Genomic DNA, 23,194 nt, shown 5'->3' with positions numbered 1-23,194 from the left:
TGGTTTTTTGGCCATGAGGCATGTGGGATCTTAGCTCCCCAACCAGGGATCGAACCTGCACCCCCTGCGTTGGAAGGTGAAGTCTTAACCACTGGACCACCAGGGAAGTCCCATTCATCTTGTATTCTTGACTGGTAATTGGTTTATATTAAATATTAAAGACATTTAATGCCTTTCCCTCAAGCAAAGGTTATCAATCTGTGGTGATTTTGCCCCTCAGGGCATATTTGGTAATGTCAAGAGTCATTTTTGATTGCCACAACTGGGAGAAGTGTTACTAGCATCTAGTGGGTAGAGCTGCTAAATGTCCTACAACACATTCCCCGACAGCAAAGAATTATCTGGTCCAAAATGTCAACAGTGCTGAGGCTGAGAAACCATGCCGTAATACCATAAATAAGATGGAAGCTTAAAGGTCTACGGAAGTTTGAGTGGTAAAAGGCATTTTGGAAAGAGGTGAAGGGAATCCCTTAACACTTCTCAAATCATAACAGAGATCCAAGTAGAATTGGCAGTTACCTAAAACCAATCTCTTATGTCATAAACCTTTAGGAGCTTATAGAAGGAAAAAATAAACCATTCAATGTTTAAACAGTTAATATCATCAGGAAGTTGTCATGTTGTTTTTACCCATTGATTCTAGTTTTGTCTCCTGAACATACACAGAAAAAAATATATGTTCCATACAATAATCTTTCATGTATTTGAAGACATAGGTGATGCTCCCCTTAAGTTTTATTTCTTAAATTTAGTATTTCTAAATATTTCAAACATTTCTCATTATCCTAGCCATTATGGCAACGACAATTGCATTCACAATATTTCCAATTAAATGTTGAACTTCATCTTTATTCCTTTGAAGGGTCATATTGTTCATCTTAAGTTCCAGGCTCTGTTTTTCAAAATTCTGATTATATCATCCATGAATTTTTAAAATATAGCTTGCCTTTCATCACCTAAGTCGAATTTTTAAAATATAGCTTGCCTTTCATCACCTAAGTCATTGGTAAAAATATGGACCAGGACATTTCTGGCACCAGCAAGTCACTGAGTGCTGCCCTCCAGGCTCACATCAGTCAGCAGTGCATCCTCCTGGAGACAGTGGTCCAACAAGCTCCAAGTGACTGTACTATCACTCAATCCACATTTCTCTACCTTATATATAACCATCTTACGCATATGGAAGACTTTTCCAATTGCCTGGGATAAAATCTCAGGCTATGTCTCCTAAATGGATCTTATCAGTAAGCCTAGTTATCTTATATCAGAAAGGAAGATTGAGCTAGAGTGAAATGATTTGTTTTCAATAAACGCATAGTGGCTTCAGTGGCACATATTTCCCACTCTAAGCACACAGGTTTTATTAATCAACATTTAATCATAAATTCTCTGATTTTACTCTAGAACAATTAATCTTGTCTTCTGTTGAATATACCTAGTCTACTACCTTGAAAGTTAAAAATCCTTTTCCTGCTTCCCATATTTTGGCACTTTTATGTTCCACCTTGGCAAGTCTGGCATGGGGATGAAGAGCGGGGATATTGATATAAAAATACCTGGGTTTGCATCCTAGCTCCTCTATCTGATTGATGTATGACCTTAAGCAAGTTAACCTCTCTTTGCTTCAATACCCTTATCATTAAAATGGAGCTAACAAAATTACCACATAGGATTGTTGTGAGAATCAAATAAGATATATCCTGGTGCTTAGAATAGTGACTGACACGTAGTAATTGTGGTTAGATGTCAGCTTATTAAAGAGGGTATGGTTCTATGAACCACAGAACTATGGTTCTATGACCTCAATCCAAGTTCTTTAAATTCAGAAGGATATAAGTGCTCTGGAACAAGAAACCTTTAACTGATTAAAAGTATAGTGCATTATTTTTTCTCATTTCTAGATCTTCAGCTTCCTCTTAATCAAGAACATCCTATTTTGTAGTTTTTTAAAGATAATCATTTTTGATAGAAAATATATCAGCAAAATAAAGGTAGAATTATTGCACTTTTTCCATGTCATCTGCTAAAATCTCACCATCTGCTCCCACCATGAGCTCTGTTCCATCATGATATTATTAGAACCTATACTTCCAATCTTTCAAAATATATGTAGAGAGAGAGAGAGAACAATACCTTTGGCTAAGTGGAAATAACAGTTATGCCTACCCATAGTAACGGAATCAATTTCCTTGTCAAAGTATTTTTCTGTATTTCAGCAACCAATTTTAGCCAATTAATCTGATAGTGATCAGCAACAGCAGAGCGTAAATTGTACACAGTAAACTCATACTGGCGTCTACTGAGCATTGTTTCTCTTCCTTAGTACTCAGTGTATTTTATTATACCACGCTTAACCGTAAATCTTAGAATTTTAATATTAACCAATTAATCTTCTCTTCTTTCATTTAACAAGTAAAGTGATACACTGGCAACAAAAGCACGGAGCCAGAAGCAGAGGCCAGCTCCACATATTACACATTCATTCCAAACATGATGTTGGGGCCACTCAGCAAATCTCCTAGAATTGATACAAACAGCAATACATTTGTATGTAGAATACTAAACTGGCAAAAGTCATTGAATACACGTTCTTCTGATCCATTGCTGTTGCTGATATCTGTTCCCTCTGTAATTAAGGAACCGATTAAAACTTCAAAGAAAGGGGCTGAGAAGTCTAAATTGATGTTGACTTGAGATGCAAACAAAATTTTAAATTAATAGTTTCAGAAAGCAGAATTTGAACAATTTCTATCTGTAAAGATTTAGCTTTAGTTCAAGTTATTAAAATGGGTAAAACTTCCCATCCCATTGTATCTGCAGAGAAAAGGCACTGTGGTTAAGTGTCTCCTTATAAATAGGACACACAACTGAATGGCAGACTGCTTAAAATCCACCCATATCGATCCCAAAGTCTAGTATGTTGCTTTTAGTAAAAGAGAAATACACCTGCCACCCTACTGGAAAAGCTACACAGCTTCATTTAGACTGCCTAATGATGTACACCTAGATTCCTTCATTCAATAGTCTTCCAGCATATAGTTACTGCCAGAAAATTCTCCTGGGCACACTGCTGCAAAGTATTTATGGAGATACCGGTGGCCATAGAAAGGATATGACCTTAGAAAGAATCAGGATAGGCTCGGTGGAGGCACGGGGAGGAGAGGTGAGGGAGTTTTTTCCTGATTATTTCCCAGAAAGGTGCTCTGTTGCACACTCTACAACCTGAAGCACAAATTTGAATGTGATAACTTAGAAGCATCTTCATCAGCCTCATATCGCAGGTGTCGATGTGTATATTAGATCTAAAACCTTGAAGAAATCTTCCAGACACAAATATATTTCCTCTCAGGAGGCAGCTTGAGAGGAATGTGCATTTTTAGTAATATTGAAAACTATAAACTTCAAATATTAACACTGGAAGGAAAGTTTCATGATGGGGAAAGGTCTGAACCACAAAAGCAAGACAGAGACCTCTGGAGCAACTCATGATAATCACAGTCACTACCACATGGGTCTGAAGTAGGGGATGAAAGGATGGAGGGATGGAAGACATAATTTCATGGTTAACTCTTACCCAAATTTAGGCAAAAGTTTCTCTCCTTAATGTGCTCCATACAGTATTGTTGAAATAGGTTCAGAATTTTCAGTATCATTTTTACTAAAGATTATGAAGTAAGAAAACCATGAGCACAGTCATGACAATGATCTCAGATAATTTTACTTTCAAGTGTGCACTGGACCAAGGATGACAGCTACATCTTGCCTGTCTTTTGCATTTCCTAGTTCTTGGCCCAATGCCGTCCTTAACCTCTGCTGCACGGAATAGCCTCATAGATATCCAGACCCAATGTCTGGTCCAAAGGGAAAGATAATACTCTTCTTCTAATCACTAGAGTCATCCTCTCATTTTCTAATTCTTGTCTAATGAGGCCCTCTTTCCCAGGAAGGTGGAACTGGAAACAAATCCAAATGGCGAGGATGGAGACATACCAGAAGACACGATATGAAGTGAAAGTAGAAAATTCAGAATTGTCAGCAAATCGAAATTTGAATCCATAGAAGTGGATGAGCTCTAGGACTAAGCCCTGAGAATATTCAACATTTGAAGAGGAGGTGGAGGTGGAAGAGTTCCCAAAGGAGACGGAGAAGACATGGCTTAAAGAGGCAGAAGGAAAACTAGGAGAGGATGGTGTTACAGGAGCCCAGAGAAAACAGCATCTCACTGCGTGGAACAGTTGGAAGGCCAGGGAGAATGGGAAGAAGAGATACCTCTGAAGCTAAGGCAATGCCGTCCAATTACATATTCTGCAATAATGGCAATAATCTATGTCTGCTGTGGTCAATTCAGCAGCCACATGTTACTACTGAGCTCTTAAAATACGGCTAGTGAGAATGAGGACTGAATGTTTAATTTCATTTCATTTAGTTTAATATAAACAGTCACCTGTGGCTAGTGGCTGCTGTACTGGACAGTGTGGAGAGTCTAAGCAGATAGAGGGCAAACTAGCCTAGTAGCTAAAAGTATGAGCTTTGATCATCAAAAAGACAAGAGATCACAAGTGTTGGTGAGGATGTGAAGAAAAGGGAACCCTTGTATACTGTTGGTGGGAATGTAAACTGGTACAGCCAGTATGGAAACAGTATGGACATTCCTCAAAATATTAAAAGTAGAACTACCATATGATCCAGTAATCCCACTTCTGAGTATATATCCAAAAGAAATGAAAACAGGATTTCAAAGAGATATCTGCACTCCCATGTTCACTGCAGCATCATTCACAATAGCCAAGATATGGAAACAACCTAAATATCTGTCAATGGATGAATGGATAAAGAAGATGTGGTGTACACACACACACACACACACACACACACACACACACACACAAGGACATTATTCAGCCATGAGAAAAGGAAATCATGCCATTTGCAACAACATGGATGCACCCTGAAGGCATGATGCTAAGTGAAATAAGTCAGAGAAAGACAAATACTGTATGATATCACTTATATGTGGAATCTAAAAAAGCCAAACTCATAGAAACAGAGAGTAGAATGGTGGCTACCAGAGGAAGGGACATGGAGGATTGGGGAGATACTGATCAAAGAGTTATAAACTTCCAGTCATAAGATGAACAAGTTCTGGGATTCTAATGTACAGCATGATGATCATAGTTAATAATATTGTATCATATACTTGAAAGTTGCTGAGAGAGTAGATCTTAAATGTTCTCACCACAAAAAAGAAATAGTCATTATGTAACATGATGGAGGTGTTAGCTAACACTATGGTAGTAATCATTTTACAATATATAAAAGTGTATAAAACCAACACTTTGTGTACCTTAAACTTACACAATATTATATGTCAATTATATCTCAATAAAGCTGAAAATATTTTAAAAATTAAAAAATTTAAAAGTATAAGCTTTGGACTCAGACATATATCCCAGGTTCACATCATCTCCCCCACTTATGCTCTGTATATTTGGGGAAAGTTATGTCAACTCTATAGAGCTACGATTCTTCACATGGAAAACAGGCATGGTAAAACAACAGCATCGTTAAAAGCATAAAACAACATAATACAATACTGACAAATGAAATGCAGGGATTTGGTGGATTAATTAGAGTCTGGTTAGTTAACCCACAAAGGCCCTCTGGAAGATTTAAACTTAGAGCGGGGCTTTTGAATACAGATTCATGAAGTTTATTGTTTTCCCTTTGGAGAGAATCATAGCCTAATCTTCCTCCTTCAGATAATGCGACAATTAAACTAGCCAAGGTAGTCAAGCTTTTTGTTGCATTTCTTATTATGCAGAAAAAATGCTGAAGTATTCTTTCATTAACCTATTCTTGTACTAAATAACTGAAATCCTTCACACTTTAGTTCATGATAGTTTCTTCTACCATTCTTAATTGTAATTCCGTCACCTCAAAGCCTTCTTTTCGCTAGGACAACTTATCTTACTAGCTTCCATCTTTTTGCTTACACTTTTTACCTAATTTATTAATATTGACCCTCAGTTGGAATTTAGCCTCAAGGTGTAATTTGACACTCAAAAAGGAGTCAAAGATTTTTCCCAAAAACATCTGCTGAAGCAACTGCATGTGCTGTAAAATTTGATTGCCTTGAATTGAATTCTTCCGAGCCTGGGTTTCAATCCTGAGTTTCCTTCCAAATTGTCGCACATATAAAATATTTGCTGAGTTCACCAATGTCTTAAGTATATCTATCCACCAAGTTGTACAATTTAATTCAGTTAGCGTGGCATAAAGTGGTTTTTTATGTCAATGAAATAGCAATGTATACAACAAGCCCCAGTTAGAACCAAGACATCTGGGACCTGCATTCATCCAATCTAAAAAAGCCTATTAACAGTTTTGCTGCCTTGACAGCCACGGAGCCAAATAAAGATAAAAACACACTATGTTGGAAGCAGAAAATTATCCTAATCAAAATGTCACTTTTGAAAATATCTTTTTTTAAATGCCAATACTGTAAACAGAAATTTCCAAATGACAATTAAACATAATTAAATGCTAGATTTCTCTTCAAGCTTCTTTCATTCTCTACAACTTATTTTTCTGAACTGAAACTCAATTTCTCTTTCAAGTACATCTTGTTCCTGTCAGGGAAAAATGCAGCTAATATTTTTTAAATTTATCAAGTAAATTTAAAGGCGTATTGGACCATATTTAAAAATCTCAAAGACTCTGAAGGTATTTTCTCTAGCCATAGAGCCTTGGATTAATATACAACAAGACAAAGGGTGAGGTGTAGACATATGCACCCATGAGGATCAGAAGGTACCCTGGCACAGCAGTATCTAAGACAGTAATTTGCTTTTTCTTAGTTTCTAGAAAGTGGCCTACACTGGTCAGGTTTCTTTTTATTTTTCTTTTTTCTGGATTTTAAATATGTGTTTCTTTGTTTAAACAGGAATCAGTGACATGTGGAAGGAATCAGATAATGCTGCAAAGAGAAATGAAGGGAAGGTCCAAGCCATGGAAGCAATGGAAGGAAAGAGAATAGATGAATTTGGATAGTCTCATCCACCAGAGGGCAGACAGCAGAAGCAAGAAGAACTACAATCCTGCAGCCTGTGGAACAAAAACCACATTCACAGAAAGACAGACAAGATGAAAAGGCAGAAGGCTATGTACCAGATAAGATAAAAGAAAGAACAAGATAAAACCCCAGAAAAACAACTAAATGAAGTGGAGATAGGCAACCTTCCAGAAAAAGAATTCAGAATAATGATAGTGAAGATGATCCAGGACCTCGGAAAAAGAATGGAGGCAAAGATCGAGAAGATGCAAGAAATGTTTAACAAAGACCTAGAACAATTAAAGAACAAACAGAGATGAACAATACAATAACTGAAATGAAAACTACACTAGAAGGAATCAATAGCAGAATAACTGAGGCAGAAGAACGGATAAGTGACCTGGAAGACAGAATGGTGGAATTCACTGCCATGGAACAGAATAAAGAAAAAAAAAAGAAAAGAAATGAAGACAGCCTAAGAGACCTCTGGGACAACATTAAACACAACAACATTTGCATTATAGGGGTCCCAGAAGGAGAAGAGAGAGAGAAAGAACCCGAGAAAATATTTGAAAAGATTATAGTCGAAAACTTCCCTAACATGGGAAAGGAAATAGCCACCCAAGTCCAGGAAGCACACAGAGTCCCAGGCAGGATAAACCCAAGGAGAAACACGCCAAGACACATAGTAATCAAACTGACGAAAATTAAAGACACAGAAAAATTACTGAAAGCAACAACGGAAAAACAACAATAACATACAAGGGAACTCCCATAAGGTTAACAGCTGATTTCTCAGCAGAAACTCTACAAGCCAGAAGGGAGTGGTATGATATATTTAAAGGGATGAAAGGGAAGAACCTACAACCAAGATTACTCTAGGGAAGAACCTACAACCAAGATTACACTACCCGGCATGGATCTCATTCAGATTCAACAGAGAAATCAAAAGCTTTACAGACAAGCAAAAGCTAAGAGAATTCAGCACCACCAAACCAGCTCTAAAACAAATGCTAAAGGAACTTCTCTAAGTGGGAAATACAAGAGAAGAAAAGGACCTACAAAAACAAACCCATAACAATTAAGAAAATGGTAATAGGAACATACATATCGATAATTACCTTAAACATGAATGGATTAAATGCTCCAACCAAAAGACGCAGGCTCGCTGAATAGATACAAAAAAAAGACCCATATATATGCTGTCTACAAGAGACCCACTTCAGACCTACGGACACATACAGACTGGAAGTGAGGGGATGGAAAAATATATTCCATGCAAATGGAAATCAAAAGAAAGCTGGAGTAGCAATACTCATATCAGATTAAATAGACTTTAAAATAAAGAATGTTACAAGAGACAAGGAAGGACACTACATAATGATCAAGGGATCAGTCCAAGAAGAAGATATAACAATTATCAATATATAGGCACCCAACATAGGAGCACCTCAATACATAAGGCAAGTGCTAACGCTTATAAAAGAGGAAATCAACAGTAACACAGTAATAGCAGGGGACTTTAACACCTCACTTACACCAATGGACAGATCATCTAAACAGAAAATTAATAAGGAAACACGAGCTTTAAATAACACAATAGACCAGATAGATTTAATTGATATTTATAGGACATTCCATCCAAAAACAGCAGATTACACTTTCTTCTCAAGTGCACACGGAAATTCTCCAGGATAGATCACCTCTTCGGTCACAAATCAAGCCTCAGTAAATTTAGGAAAATTGAAATCATATCAAGCATCTTTTCTGACCACAACGCTATGAGATTAGAAATCAATTACAGGGAAAAAAATGTAAAAAACACAAACACATGGAGGCTAAACAATACGTTACTAAATAACCAAGAGATCACTGAAGAAATCAAAGAAGAAATCAAAATATACCTAGAGACAAATGACAATGAAAACAAGACAATCCAAAACCTATGGGATGCAGTAAAAGCAGTTCTAAGAGGGAAATTTATAGCAATACAATCCTACCTCAAGAAACAAGAAAAATCTCAAATAAACAATCTAACCTTACACCTAAAGGAACTAGAGAAGGAAGAACAAACAAAACCCAAAGTTAGTAGAAGGAAAGAAATCATAAAGATCAGAGCAGAAATAAATGAAATAGAGACAAAGAAAACAATAGCAAAGATTAATAAAACTAAAAGCTGGTTCTTTGAGAAGATAAACAAAATTGATAAACCATTTAGCCAGACTCATCAAGAAAAAAAGGGAGAAGACTCAAACCAATAGAATTAGAAATGAAAAAGGAGAAGTTACAACAGACACCACAGAAATACAAAACATCCTAAGAGACTACTACAGGCAACTCTATGCCAATAAAATGGACAACCTGGAAGAAATGGACAAATTCTTAGAAAGGTATAACCTTCCAAGACTGAATCAGGAAGAAATAGAAAATATGAACAGACCAATCACAAGTAATGAAATTGAAACTGTGATTAAAAATCTTCCAACAAACAAAAGTCCAGGACCAGATGGTTTCACAGGTGAATTCTATCAAACATTTAGAGAAGAGCTAACACCCATCCTTCTCAAACTCTTCCAAAAAATTGCAGAGGAAGAACACTCCCAAACTCATTCTACGAGGCCACTACCACCCTGATACCAAAACCAGAGAAAGATGTCACAAAAAAAGAAAGTTACAGACCATTATCACTGATGAATATAGATGCAAAAATCCTCAACAAAATACTAGCAAACAGAATCCAACAACACATTAAAAGGATACACCATGATCAAGTGGGACTTATCCCAGGGATGCAAGGATTCTTCAATATACACAAACCAATCAAAGTGATACACCATATTAACAAATTGAAGAATAAAAACCATATGATCATCTCATTAGATGCAGGAAAAGCTTTTGACAAAATTCAACACCGATTTATGATAAAAACTCTCCAGAAAGTGGGCATAGAGGGAACCTACCTCAACATAATAAAGGCCATATATGACAAACCCACAGCAAACATCATTCTCAATGGTGAAAAACTGAAAGCATTTCCTCTAAGATCAGGAACAAGACAAGGATGTCCACTCTCACCACTATTATTCAACATAGTTTTGGAAGTCCTAGCCACGGCAATCAGAGAAGAAAAAGAAATAAAAGGAATACAAATTGGAAAAGAAGAAGTAAAACTGTCACTGTTTGCAGATAACATGATACTGTACATAGAGACTCCTAAAAATGCCACCAGAAAACTACTAGAGCTAATCAATGAATTTGGTAAAGTAGCAGGATACAAAATTAATGCACAGAAATCTCTTGCATTCTTATACACTAATGATGAAAAATCTGAAAGAGAAATTAAGGAAACACTCCCATTTACCACTGCAACAAAAAGAATCAAATTCCTAGGAATAAACCTACCTAAGGAGACAAAAGACCTGTATGCAGAAAACTATAAGACACTGATGAAAGAAATTAAAGATGATACAAACAGATGGAGAGATATACCATGCTCTTGGATTGGAAGAATCAACATTGTGAAAATGACTCTACTACCCAAAGCAATCTACAGATTCAATGCAATCCCTATCAAACTACCACTGGCATTTTTCACAGAACTAGAACAAAAACTTTCACAGTTTGTTTGGAAACACAAAAGACCCCAAATAGCCAAAGCAATCTTGAGAAAGAAAAACGGAGCTGGAGGAATCAGGCTCCCAGATTTCAGACTATACTACAAAGCTACAGTAATCAAGACAATATGGTACTGGCACAAAAACAGAAATTTAGATCAATGGAACAGGATAGAAAGCCCAGAGATAAACCCACACACCTATGGTCAACTAATCTATGACAAAGGAGGCAAGGATATACAGTGGAGAAAAGACAGTCTCTTCAATAAGTGGTGCTGGGAAAACTGGACAGCTACATGTAAAAGAATGAAATTAGAACACTCCCTAACACCATTCACAAAAAAATAAACTCAGAATGGATTAGAGACCTAAATGTAAGACTGGACACTATAAAACTCTTAGAGGAAAACATAGGAAGAACACTCTTTGACATAAATCACAGCAAGATCTTTTTTGATCCACCTCCTAGAGTAATGGAAATAAAAGCAAAAATAAACAAATGGGACCTAATGAAACTTAAAAGCTTTTGCAAAGCAAAGGAAACTATAAACAAGACGAAAAGACAACCCTCAGACTGGGAGAAAATATTTGCAAACGAATCAACGGACAAAGGATTAATCTCCAAAATATATAAACAGCTCATGCAGCTCAATATTAAAAAAACAAACAAGCCAATCAAAAAGTGGTCAGGGGCTTTCCTGGTGGCACAGTGGTTAAGAATCCGCCTGCCAATGCGGGGGACACGGGTTCGAGCCCTGGTCCGGGAAGATCCCACATGCCGCGGAGCAAATAAGCCGGTACACCACAACTACTGAGTCTGCGCTCTAGAGCCCATGAGCCACAACTAAGGAAGCCCAGAAGGCCAGGCACCTAGAGCCTGTGCTCCGCAACAAGAGAAGCCAGCGCAGTGGAAGCCAGTGCACTGCAACGAAGAGTAGCCCCGGCTCCCTGCAACTAGAGAAAGCCCACGTGCAGCAACGAAGACCCAACATAGCCATAAATAAATAAACAGATGTTCTTTAAAAAAGAAAAAAAATGGTCAGAAGACCTAAATAGACATTTCTCCAAAGAAGACATACAGATGGCCAAGAAGCACATGAACAGCTGCTCGACATCACTAATTATTAGAGAAATGTAAATCAAAACTACAATGAGGTATCACCTCACACCAGTCAGAATGGGCATCATCAGAAAATCTACAAACGACAAATGCTGGAGAGGGTGTGGAGAAAAGGGAACCCTCTTGCACTATTGGTGGGAATGTAAATTGATACAGCCACTATGGAAAACAGTATGGAGTTTCCTTAAAAAACTAAAAATAGAATTACCATATGACCCAGCAATCCCACTCCTGGGCACATACCCAGAAAAAACCATAATTCAGAAAGACACATGCACCCCAATGTTCATTGCAGCACTATTTACAATAGCCAGGTCATGGAAGCAACCTAAATGCCCATCGACAGATGAATGGATAAAGAAGATGTGGTACATATATACAATGGAATATTACTCAGCCATAAAAAGGAACGAAATTGGGTCATTTGTAGAGACGTGGATGGATCTAGAGACTGTCATACAGAGTGAAGTAAGTCAGAAAGAGAAAAACAAATATCGTATATTAACACATATATGTGGAACTTAGAAAAATGGTACAGATGAACCGGTTTGCAGGGCAGAAATAGAGACACAGATGTAGAGAAGGAACGTATGGACACCAAGGGGGAAAGTGGCAGGGGGTGTGTGTGTGATGAATTGGGAGATTGGGATTGACATGTATACACTAATATGTATAAAATGGATAATTAATAAGAACCTGCTGTATAAAAAAAAAAGAAGATGAATTTGCAGCAATGGAAAGAGTAGGAGCAAAGTCAGAAAGAAAAGCAAGAGTTGCAACAATGGTTAAAATGATATTCCAATAAATGTTATCTAAGCCAGTGCTGCCATGAAGGAGGGCAGGCAGAGATAGACAGAGATAAACTTCATGCTTGGTTAATTTGCCTGTAAGGATGTGAAAACTATATTAGACCTTCTTCCTTTGTGGGGAAGGAAACAGATTCTTCCTGGAGTTTTACTCAGAAGACAGTCTGATTCTTGCCACCAGGAATGGACTGGGTTTGGGATTGACAGCTAAAGTAATGCTGGGGACTTCCCTGGTGGTGCAGTGGTTGAGAATCTGCCTGCCAATGCAGGAGACACAGGTTCGAGCCCTGGTCCAGGAGGAACCCACATACCTCAGTGAAACTAAGCCCATGCGTCACAACTACTGAGCCTGCGCTCTAGAGCCCGCGAGCCACAACTACTGAAGCCCGTGGGCCTAGAGCCCGTGCTCTACAACAAGAGAAGCCACCACACTGAGAAGCCCGTGCACTGCAACGAAGAGTAGCCCCCCTCACCGCAACTAGAGAAACATGCGCAGCAGTGAAGACCCAATGCAGCCAAAATAAATAAATAAATAAATATTTAATATCTACTTCTAGATACAAGACATGACACACCCTATGAACTGATACCTATTGTCTGCAGATTACTGATGCTCACACATCCTTCACTGTAGAATGGTCCTCTCTCCCTCTGGATAGACTGTCCTGTACTATTGGGAGTGCACAGAGGAATGGTATAGAAAGAAGAGGCCCTATTCAGACCAGTCACACACATCAGTCCACTTTTTTAAGTTCTTTTTTTTTTTTTTTTTGACTGCATGGCCTGTGGGATCTTATTTCCCCGACCAGGGATCGAACCTGTGGCTCCTGCATTGGAAGCACGGAGACTTAACTACTGGATCACCAGGGAAGTCCCAGTCCACTTTTTTATCCTATGCATTTTAGTGCTGTAAAATTCCCTCTCCGCACTGCTTGAGCTGTGTCTCATAAATTTTGACATACCTTCCTTTTCATTGTGAGATGGGTTTTTATTTCCTTGTGATTTCTTCTTTGACAAGTAGATTATGTAGAAGTGTGTTGCACGGTTCCCCAGTGTTTTGGGAATCTTCCTGTGTTCCTTCTACTACTGATTTCTAGTTTCATCCCACTGTGATGGAGAAAACACCTTGTATGTTTTCAACTGAGGATTGTTTCGTGGTTCAGGGAATCGTCTATCTCTGTATGCATTCCATGCCACTTGAAAAGAATGTGCATTCTGCTGCTGTTGCATGGAGTGGTCTACAAATGTCAACTAGACCCTGTTGTCTGATGTGCTGTTGAGTTCTTCTATGGTGTTTCTGAATTTCTGCCTAGTTGTTCCTCAATTGTCAAGAGAGGGATTTTGGAATTTTGATAAATTCCAATTATCTGTCTATAATTACAGATTTGTCTATTTCTCTTCTTAGTTCTATCAGTTTCTGCTTCACACATTTTGCAGCTCTGCTGCTCAGTGCATACACACTCAGGATTGCTCTTTTTCTTGGTGGGTTGACCCTTCTATTATTACAAAATGACAATTCCTGTCTCTGATAATTTTCTATCCTCTGAAGTCTACTTTATCTGACATTTACATAGCCACTCCTGCTTTCTTTTGATATTTGCATAATATTTTTTCCATTCTTTTACTTTTATCCTGCCTATATCTTTCTATTTGAAGTGAGTTTCTTAGTTGGGTCATGTTTTTCAATCCACTCTGACAATCTCTTTTAACTGGTATACTTAGACCATTGCATTTAATTGAATTAGTGACATATTAGGGCTAAAGTCTGCCATGTTATTTTTTTTTTTTCTGTTTGTTCTCTCTGTTTTATTTTTTTCTTTTTCCTATTCCTGGGGGTTACTTGAACATTTTTTTAAATTCCATTTTTATTTATCTATCATTTTTGAGGGCATCTTTTTGTATAGTTTTTTTAGTGCTTGCTCTAGGTATTACATTATACATATACAATTAGTCAACAGGTATTGTCATTTTACCAGTTCAAGTGAAGTATAGAAACCTTACCTTCTTTGCAGCTCTTTACTCTTCCTTGATTATAATACAATTTTCTTAAGTACTTCCTCTACATACTTTTAGAACCTCATCTGACATTGTTATAATTGTGCTTCAATCATGACATAATTTAGAAAATTCAAGAGGAGAAGGAAAACGTATTGTATTTACTCATATTTTTGCTCTCTCCATGTTCTTTCTTCCTTCCTGATGTTCTAAACTTCCTTCTTCTTTCATCATTTCCTTTCTGTTTAGAGGACTTCCTTTAGCCATACTTTTAGGGAAGGCCTGCTGGTGACAAATTCTCTTGATTCCCCTTTCATTTGTGAAGGATATTTTCTCTAATGGAATCCTAGGTTCTTTTTTTTCAGCACTTGAAAAATATTGTGCCACTTCCCTTGGACCTCCATGGGCTGATAAGAAATCTGGTGTCATTCTAATTGCTTTTTCCTCTATAGGTATAATGTTGCATTTCTCTGGCTGCTTTCAAGATTTTTCTTGTCTTTCTTCCCCAGAAATTTAATTTCGATGTGTCTTGGCACGGATTTCATGGCAGGGGTGGCCTTGTTACCACTGGACCACAAGTCCTGAGTCTTCTCTAGGCCTCTTCTGACACAACCCCAATGGGGAGGGAGAGGAATGCCTTATTACTGTCAGGGGTGGGAGGAGGCCAGGCTCCCCACATGGTCTCCACTGACATTGGCCTCAGATCGGGGGTAAGAGTGAGGCAACAATGTAAAATCAAATTAAAACCACAATGAGATACCACACAAACCAGTTAGAACGGCTATTATTAAAAAGACAGATGATATCAAGTTTGGGTGAGAATAGTGAACACTGAAACTCTCACACACTGTTGGTAGGAACGTAAAATTTTACAAGCTTCAAAACTAGTGGCTAATGTCTTAAAAAGTTAAACATATACCTACCATATGATCCATCCAACCTATTCCAGGTGCCCAAGAGAAACAAAAGTATAAATCCATACGAAATACTAATTCAGCAATAAAAAGAAGTAAACTACTGATACATGATGCAACATGGGCGAATTGCAAAATAATGATGTCAAGTACAAAATGATATACACCTTCCCCCAAAAAAGGAGCATAGAGTATGATTCTATTTATACAAAACTCTAGAAATGGAAAACCAACCTTAGTGACAAAAAGGAGATCAGTGGTTGCCTGGGGATGTGGAAGAAGTAAGGAAGGGTAGGAGGGAGGCATTACAAAGAGGCATTCCAGACAGCAGGAAGGAGGGCAGGCATATGAGAAGATGTCCCAGCTGAGTCCATGTATTTTAGGTACCTTCCAGGAAATTGCAAACATTTTCACTACATATCATTGACTCTATGACACTTGATCATATGTAGGTGCAAAGGAGATGCCACCACTCATAAACAAACAGAAACAGTATCTCTGCCTCAGCACCCTTTCTTGTGTTCCAGCACTCTTATGCATTTATTTTTTTAATATTTTTGCTGATATTTCAATAAAATTTTGAGAGGGAGTAGAGGAAAATGCATATGCTTAATTAACCAGAATTGTAAATTTTCTTTACTCAGAATTTTAGTTTATTATTCATTGGTTGCCATGTATAAATCATTGATAACAATTCTTAACTACACTCACATAATTTAATGTTTAAAGAAACCCAATGGATGAATTATTTTGTAAATACTCATTTCCTAGGTGTCCTTTTCTATTTTTAATATTTTTTAAAATTTTGAAATAATTTTAAACTTACAGAAAAAGTATGTGAACAACACAAAGAACTCCATATACCCTTCACCTAGAGACCCCATTCAAGTTTCGCCAACTTTCCCAAAAACGTCCTTCATAGCAAAAGTATCAACTCTAGAACCATATTTTGCACTTACTTGTCACGTCTCTTCAGTCTGAGACCTCCCTTGACCTTCATGATCTTAACATTTTTTAAGACTCCAGATAAGCAGAATTTCCCCATCAAGCTTATCAGATATTTTCCCGTTATTCAATTCAAGTCATGCATGATTGGCAGGAATATTACAGAAGCGATGCCATGTTGTTTTAAATGCATCCTAACAGGGGGCACAACACTTGAGTAAAGTAGTGTCTGCCAGGTTTCTTCACTACAGAGTTACTTTTTTCCCTGTATAATTAACATCTATTTTGTGGAAAGATACTAGAGATTATGTAACATCTCATTCCTCATCCAACTTTCACCCATTAGTTTTAGCATTGATAAATATTTCTTGCCCGAATTATTACTAAGATGGTTGCCAAGTAGTGATTTTCTAATTCCATCTTCCCTTCCAGTTTTATTAATTGGCATTGTACTTATGATAAGGTAAAGCTTTCTCTTCTCCCTATAAATTGAACACATTCATGTATCCCATGAATGTGTGGAATAAAATATTCCTATTTTATGCAGTAAGATAATGTTACTATCATTCTTTATTTTGCTTCTTAAATTGTCCCAGATTTAGTTAATAGGAGCCTCTTCAAGCCGGCTTCTATGTCCTTTGGACATGTTCCTATCATTCTTTGACCACTTCCTTACTTTTTAGCTTAATAAGATGTTCCAGGTTCATCTTGTATTTCCCAGTGCCAAGCCTTGAATGAACCATTTCTCCAAGGATACCTGGTTCCACTTAATGGGGAATATCATTTAGAACACAAAATCTGGTTGCTACGGTTGACCATGCATTTGATGAGTCCACCTCATAACATATATGCCAAATCAGTTAACACAAATTTAGACTACGTGAGTAGAGGTACCTTGAACTAAACACAGAAGGTTGTAAAGTGATTCCATTCTACTTGGAGTGGGTCAGACCACATTTGGGAAAATGCAGTGAACTTAGTTTGCCACATCTTCAATAGATAGAGATTTAAAAATTCTATGGAGATTGTATGAAGACCGCATTATTCTGCTTTTTAAAAATTGAAGTATAGTTGATTTATAATGTTGTGTTAGTTTCAGGTATACAGCAAAGTGATTCATATATATTTATCAAGATATAATCTTTTTCAGATTCTTTTCCATTATGGGTTATTATAAGATATTAAGTATAGTTCCCTGTGGTATAACTTGTTGTTTATCTATTTTATATATAGTGGTGTGTATCTGTTACTCCCAAACTCCTAATTTATCCCTCCCTCCCCCCCTTTCCCCTTTGGTAACCATAAATTCGTTTTCTATGTCTGTGGGTCTGTTTCTGTTTTGTAAATAAGTTCATTTGTATCAATTTTTAGATTCCACATATAAGTGATATCATATGGTGCAGGATTTCCCACTCTTGTGAGTGTGACTAGGCCCGAACCAAGACATATGGCTGCCCTGAGCACCATTCCAACCCATAATTTTCAAATAATTATTCTATTTAACAAGATGAGAGAAACTGAAAATTGTATACTTGTTTGTATTAAAAATAATGAATTTATTGCAACGTTTCACATCATATAACCTCTTGGGAATTAAGTTAAACTGCTTACAATATAAACAAACTAGATGGCTTGATCCTAATAAGCAACAGAATTTCTGATCACCAAGTTCTTTGACCGTTAGGTGCTTAGCCCTAGGCTTTGAGATCAGTCTTATGTTTGCCCCATGCATCTTACCTACGTATGTTGCAAAGATACTCTACTTTGGTGGGAGCCAAACCATTTCACATCTTGCCAGTTAAGTGAGGAGCTATGTGTGAAATCTATATTAAGATTATAGTTCTAACTTATTGTAGCAACATCAGCATTCCTTATAGATTGATGCCAGACTGCTGACTACTTGCCTGCCCTGAGGAAGCCAATGAGAGCACTAAAAGTATTATATCTTACAAACATTTCAAAGAGTTTGTGGAATCTAAGTCATTATTACCATTTTCACCTTATAGCTTCATACTATTTAATTAAAATATCATTACCCAAGACTCTAATGCAACGATTTCTAGGCATGGTTTTGTAATGCCTCAAAATATCTTCAAACATAGTTAAAGGTAGTATAAATGTATACTTCTAAATCACCTGGAAACAAGATTAATTTCACTCTAAAGTAGTTTCTGAAACACCATATTGTGTGCAGCACTTTTATAAGCTTCTCAAATGATAAAATGTTAGAAATAAATAAACTAAGTAAGAAATAAACTAAACTAAGTAAACTGTACAGGTTTAAAAAAAAATGAGATATAAGTATTCGCAATACCAGTATATGTTACCTTTGCTACTGTTTTAAATAACATTCATGTGCTGTCTTTAAAGTGCCTCGCTTCAGTGAGTTTTCTTAAAACAGACCAAGCTAATAAAATCTGTAAAGGGAACATATTGTCAGGTCTTATATATTTTCAAAACTAAAGTAAGCCTATGTCACTAATGCCAGTGCCTCAGCACAAAAAAAAATCACTGCAAAGCACAGATAATAAAACTTAGCATCACCTATTTCAATTTGTAATTGGTAAATGGAGATTTTAGCTTATGTCACTGTTTCTTACAATGTGGCCCAGGAATTAAATATATGACCATCATTTGTGCTACTTCTTACTAAATTCAGATTCCTAGGCTCCTCTTCTGATTTCTTGAAGCAATTTTTATGAGAACTATTAACCAAAGGCCTGGGAGCTTTGAGGAGAATGATAGATCAATATGTCCATTTTACACTAGTTCCACTGGTTTTCAAGTATGAGGAGACTTTCCAGTTTTGTAAAGTACATGTAATTCTACTCTCAAAACGAAGCTCTCTCATGATCAAAACTGTTGCATAAGGACTTGATTTCAGTAGAAGAGAACTTATCCATTTTCTCCCTTTAATTATTTAAAGTGCACATCAACCCTTAAAAATTAACTACTCATCACTGCAATCCAAGCTAATGGGGATGTATGTAATATGTTACCCCCCAAAAATGAATAAAATACAAAACATATACTTTTGTCCTTGTTTGTTTTTCAGTGAGGAGGTCTAATGATTTTATGAGACAATTCTGCCATCCCTTAAGATTCAGCAGTGGAACTAGCTAGTGAGCATTTGAAAAAGTGAGCATTTAAAACCAAGTTGGATTTATTTCCTAATTATGTATATAGAAAGTTTACATACATTCCAAACTCTGTTACTATCACTTGGAGAGAATCTTGGGAATTATAAAAGTCAGCAAATGAGAATAGCATCTATTAAAAACAATTCATTTATTCTCCCTAGGAAAATGTACTTATATTCTAGAGAAGAAACCCTCTAAATGTATTTATTTTATGTTTCTTTTGATACAATTAACACACTGTGCCACAGAGAGTTATTATATTTCTCCTTTAAATACAGTGTATAATCTCTCATCTTTACACTAAAGGCAAAGAAAGGAATTCTAGTAGCTCCAGCAATTCTACTCTGCTTTTGTATATAGACTTCCTTTGCTAACACTTTTCGCAAAAACAAGAATCAAGACATATATTGTAGGACTTTATGACTATAGAACAGTGATTTTCAATTGAAATAATGGTCATATCTCTCAAGACAGTACATGGTTAACTTAACAGTTGGTCAGAAAAACAAGGGATTTTGCACATCTTGGTTATGTGAAACCCGTTATGATCACACCCTTGTCCGCTCCCTTTTTGTGCTGGGACATTAATTCGCAGTCTTATTTTCTCTGCAGTTATCATTCTCCTCTCTTCAGTCCTGGAGAAGGTGTTCCATCCTCTGTTCTATCTCTTCCTCCTGCCGCGTTTCAGCCTTAAGACACTGCGGTCATGTAAACCCCCAAGTATGACCACAACGGTTTTTTATGGGGGGGCGGGGATCTCGACCCTCCCACGTCCTCTCGCAGCGGGTCGGTGCCCAGCTGGACGGTTGGACCGGAAAGGAGGGGACCGTGGGCGTCCCTCCCCGCTGGTCTCTGCAGCTGCCCAGCGCCCTGGCAACGAGAGGGACGCTTTGCCGGTGCCTGCTTTCAGTTCCCCTTCTCATTTTCTCCTGTTCTCCCGCTTTTCCATTCTCCTACTGTATTTTTGTCATCAATTCTTTGATGGCGAGAGAAAACAGCTCAGAGCCGTCTCCTTCCCATAAATACGCGTGTGCTTTTCCCGAACCTTTCTCTGCCCCCTCTCTCCCCCTAACACAGGTAGGGGGGCCGCAAGGCAAAGGATTCTCCTTTCATCCAGAGACCAATGTCAGCGCCTCAGCTTGACAATTTCATTCCACACGCCCGCACCTCCCGAAGCCTACTTCCTACCAGTTCAGTTTTCTCCCAGGTAACCTTATTCCATCCCATTGCTAAGCACTTCCTCCACCTTTTTCGGGTTCTACTACTGCCTACATTTGGGGAAAAACGCGCAAGACAGTGTGAATTCCAGGAAGAAAGTGAGCGTGTGTAAGCCTGAGTGTGTGCACCTGTCTATCTCAGCCTGTCCGGGCCCCGTGCATGTGGTTGCAAGGTGCAGGGCAGTCAGACACCTCAAACTTGCCCTGCCAGGATAAGGCTTGTCCCTCCAGAGCTTACCTGTCCGCGCCCAGGTAACCGAAGAAGCGCCCGCGCGGCCGCCTTCCAGGACACCTGGCCCGGACAGAGAGAGAGAACTGGGGCCACAGGGGCGCCCCTCCCGCGCAGCTCTTCGGTCTCCCTCCTTCCCTCCGGGGTGTCCTGAACCCCCCAAAGACAAACGGGACCGCTCGCACCCGCAGCGCCTTACCTCAAACAGGGGACCGATCTTGTTCTTCTCCAGGTAAGCCTGGATCCGGGATTGCTGATGAGAGGCCATGGAGAGACCGATGGGCCGCGGAGAGTGCGGGAGACCGCGCGGCCGTGCGCCTCTGCCCGGGGACACCCCTGCTTTCCCCTGGACCGGGGCCGGGACAGGAGCTCGGGAGCCTGGGCTCCCCCGGCGCGGCGCGGCGCGGCGCGGCGAGCTCGGCTCCCGGCGCGGGCGTGGGCTGCAGCCGCTGGAGCCGGGAGCGCGTGGGGCGCCGAGAGCCGGAAGCCGGGGCGCGGCGCCGCCAACTCAGACAACTCGGAGGCGAGGGGAGCTCTCATTCATCGCGCTCTCCTCCTCCCCCAGACCCACGGCTCTCCGCGGCGCCCGCGCGGGGGCACCTGGAGCAGAGGTTCCAGGTTCCTTTCTTTCTGGGCTGCAGCGGCGGGAATCAGGGGGCGGGAGGCGAGCCGGGAGGCGCGGCTCTGCCCAGAACGGCGCCGGGGGGCGCCCTCGGGCGGGCCAGGGCTGCGGGGCTCCCACTCGCGGGGAGCGTGCGTGTGCGTGCGTGTCCGCGCCGACGGTGGGTGCCCGCTCTCCCAGGTTACGGGAACACCCGCCCGGGCTTCTCCCCAGTCTCTGCTCGCCCTGCCCGCTGCTCCCTAGCGACAGCGCCGCTCCGAAAGCCAATGGTGAAGGTGCTTCTTTCAAAGTGCACGTAAATCTGGCGCTTGTTGGCTACTCCTTGGCAGCTACAAAGGCAGTTCGAAAGGGGGTCGTCCCCACCGCCCCTTCTGAGCCTCTCCTCGCACCTCCTGCGCTGCCCCCGCTAGCTCAGGGTCCGAGATGGGGAGCGTTGTGAGAAGGTGCGTGAGTCTGAGGGTCTGCCACGAGCATGAAGTTGCCTTCCTTCAGGCGGTCTGGCTTGGCTTGGAGCAAGTCGACGGGCTGAGAATTCAGCTGGAAACTCCCAAGGTGCAGACGCCCAGAGGCTGGGGCAAACCTTTAGCTTTTGACAGGAAGAAGAGATGGAAGCGAGCCAGCCCTCCCTCCCAGTTTGCCTTCCTAATCCTCATATAATTATGTGGATTACAACCCACACATAATTATGGCTATATATCTATAGCTACATCTCAAATACTACGCTAGTGCACTTAACGATAGATGCTTTCCTATAGATGCTTCTTGAGCTCCTCACATTTAGCCAGTAACTTTTATTATGCAGCAGTTTCCGAGGGAAGATCTCCAGACAGCAGAGGTTCCTTCACAAGCTCTTTCTTGTGGAAAAACAAAAAACAAGAAAAACAATCATTGAGGCCTCCAATGACGAGTTCCCTGTCTCCTAAACATGATGTGTTATCAAAATTAAAAGATTTGTATTAGTAAACATGAAAGTTAGAATGAAGGGAGCAGTTATCCTAAAGCAGACTGCAACAGTGTAGGTTTCCTTTTCTTTTGCCACTTTCTGGATTTCTGTAATTCATAATATCTTTATTGGTGTCAGTGTTTTTTCTTTTTTTTTTTTGATAAATTTATTTATCTTGGCTGCATTGGGTCTTCATTGCTGTGCGCAGGCTTTCTCTAGTTGTGGTGAACGGGGGCTACTCTTCGTTGTAGGTTGCAGAGCACGGGCTCTAGGCGCGCACCCTAGAGCACAGGCTCAGTAGTTGTGGCTCACGGGCGTAGTTGCTCCGCGGCATGTGGTATCTTCCCGGGCCAGGGCTCGAACCCGTGTCCCCTGCATTGGCAGGCAGATTCTTAACCACTGCGCCACCAGGGAAGTCCCAGTGTTTTTTCATCTGTATTTTAAATGAACTACTTAAGTAGAAACATGCACTAGTTAAGAATGGAATATCCCCAAAAGTACTGTTAATTCTATTTAATAATTCAGATTATTATTCTGCCAGAATACCTAACAGCATAACCATCACTGATAACCTGAAATAGACATGATTTGGATTGGA

The 23,194-nt window shown here is 39.4% G+C and overlaps 1 protein-coding gene across 1 annotated transcript in view; it reads right to left on the bottom strand.

The window, feature by feature from the left end:
- The window catches only part of C17H8orf34 (chromosome 17 C8orf34 homolog), a 106,994-nt gene extending 85,423 nt beyond the window's left edge, over nt 1-21,571 (bottom strand). The window contains 3 exon segments of the mRNA XM_061171581.1: nt 21,231-21,365; nt 21,367-21,435; nt 21,437-21,571. Of these exon segments, the coding sequence (XP_061027564.1) occupies nt 21,231-21,365; nt 21,367-21,435; nt 21,437-21,571 (339 nt within the window).
- Nucleotides 21,572-23,194: the final 1,623 nt, after the last annotated feature.

Source organism: Eubalaena glacialis, chromosome 17, assembly GCF_028564815.1.
Source record: "Eubalaena glacialis isolate mEubGla1 chromosome 17, mEubGla1.1.hap2.+ XY, whole genome shotgun sequence".
Classification (NCBI taxonomy): domain Eukaryota; kingdom Metazoa; phylum Chordata; class Mammalia; order Artiodactyla; family Balaenidae; genus Eubalaena; species Eubalaena glacialis.
The sequence above is the reverse complement of the archived record's forward strand: the minus strand, read 5'-3'. Positions and strand labels throughout refer to the sequence as shown.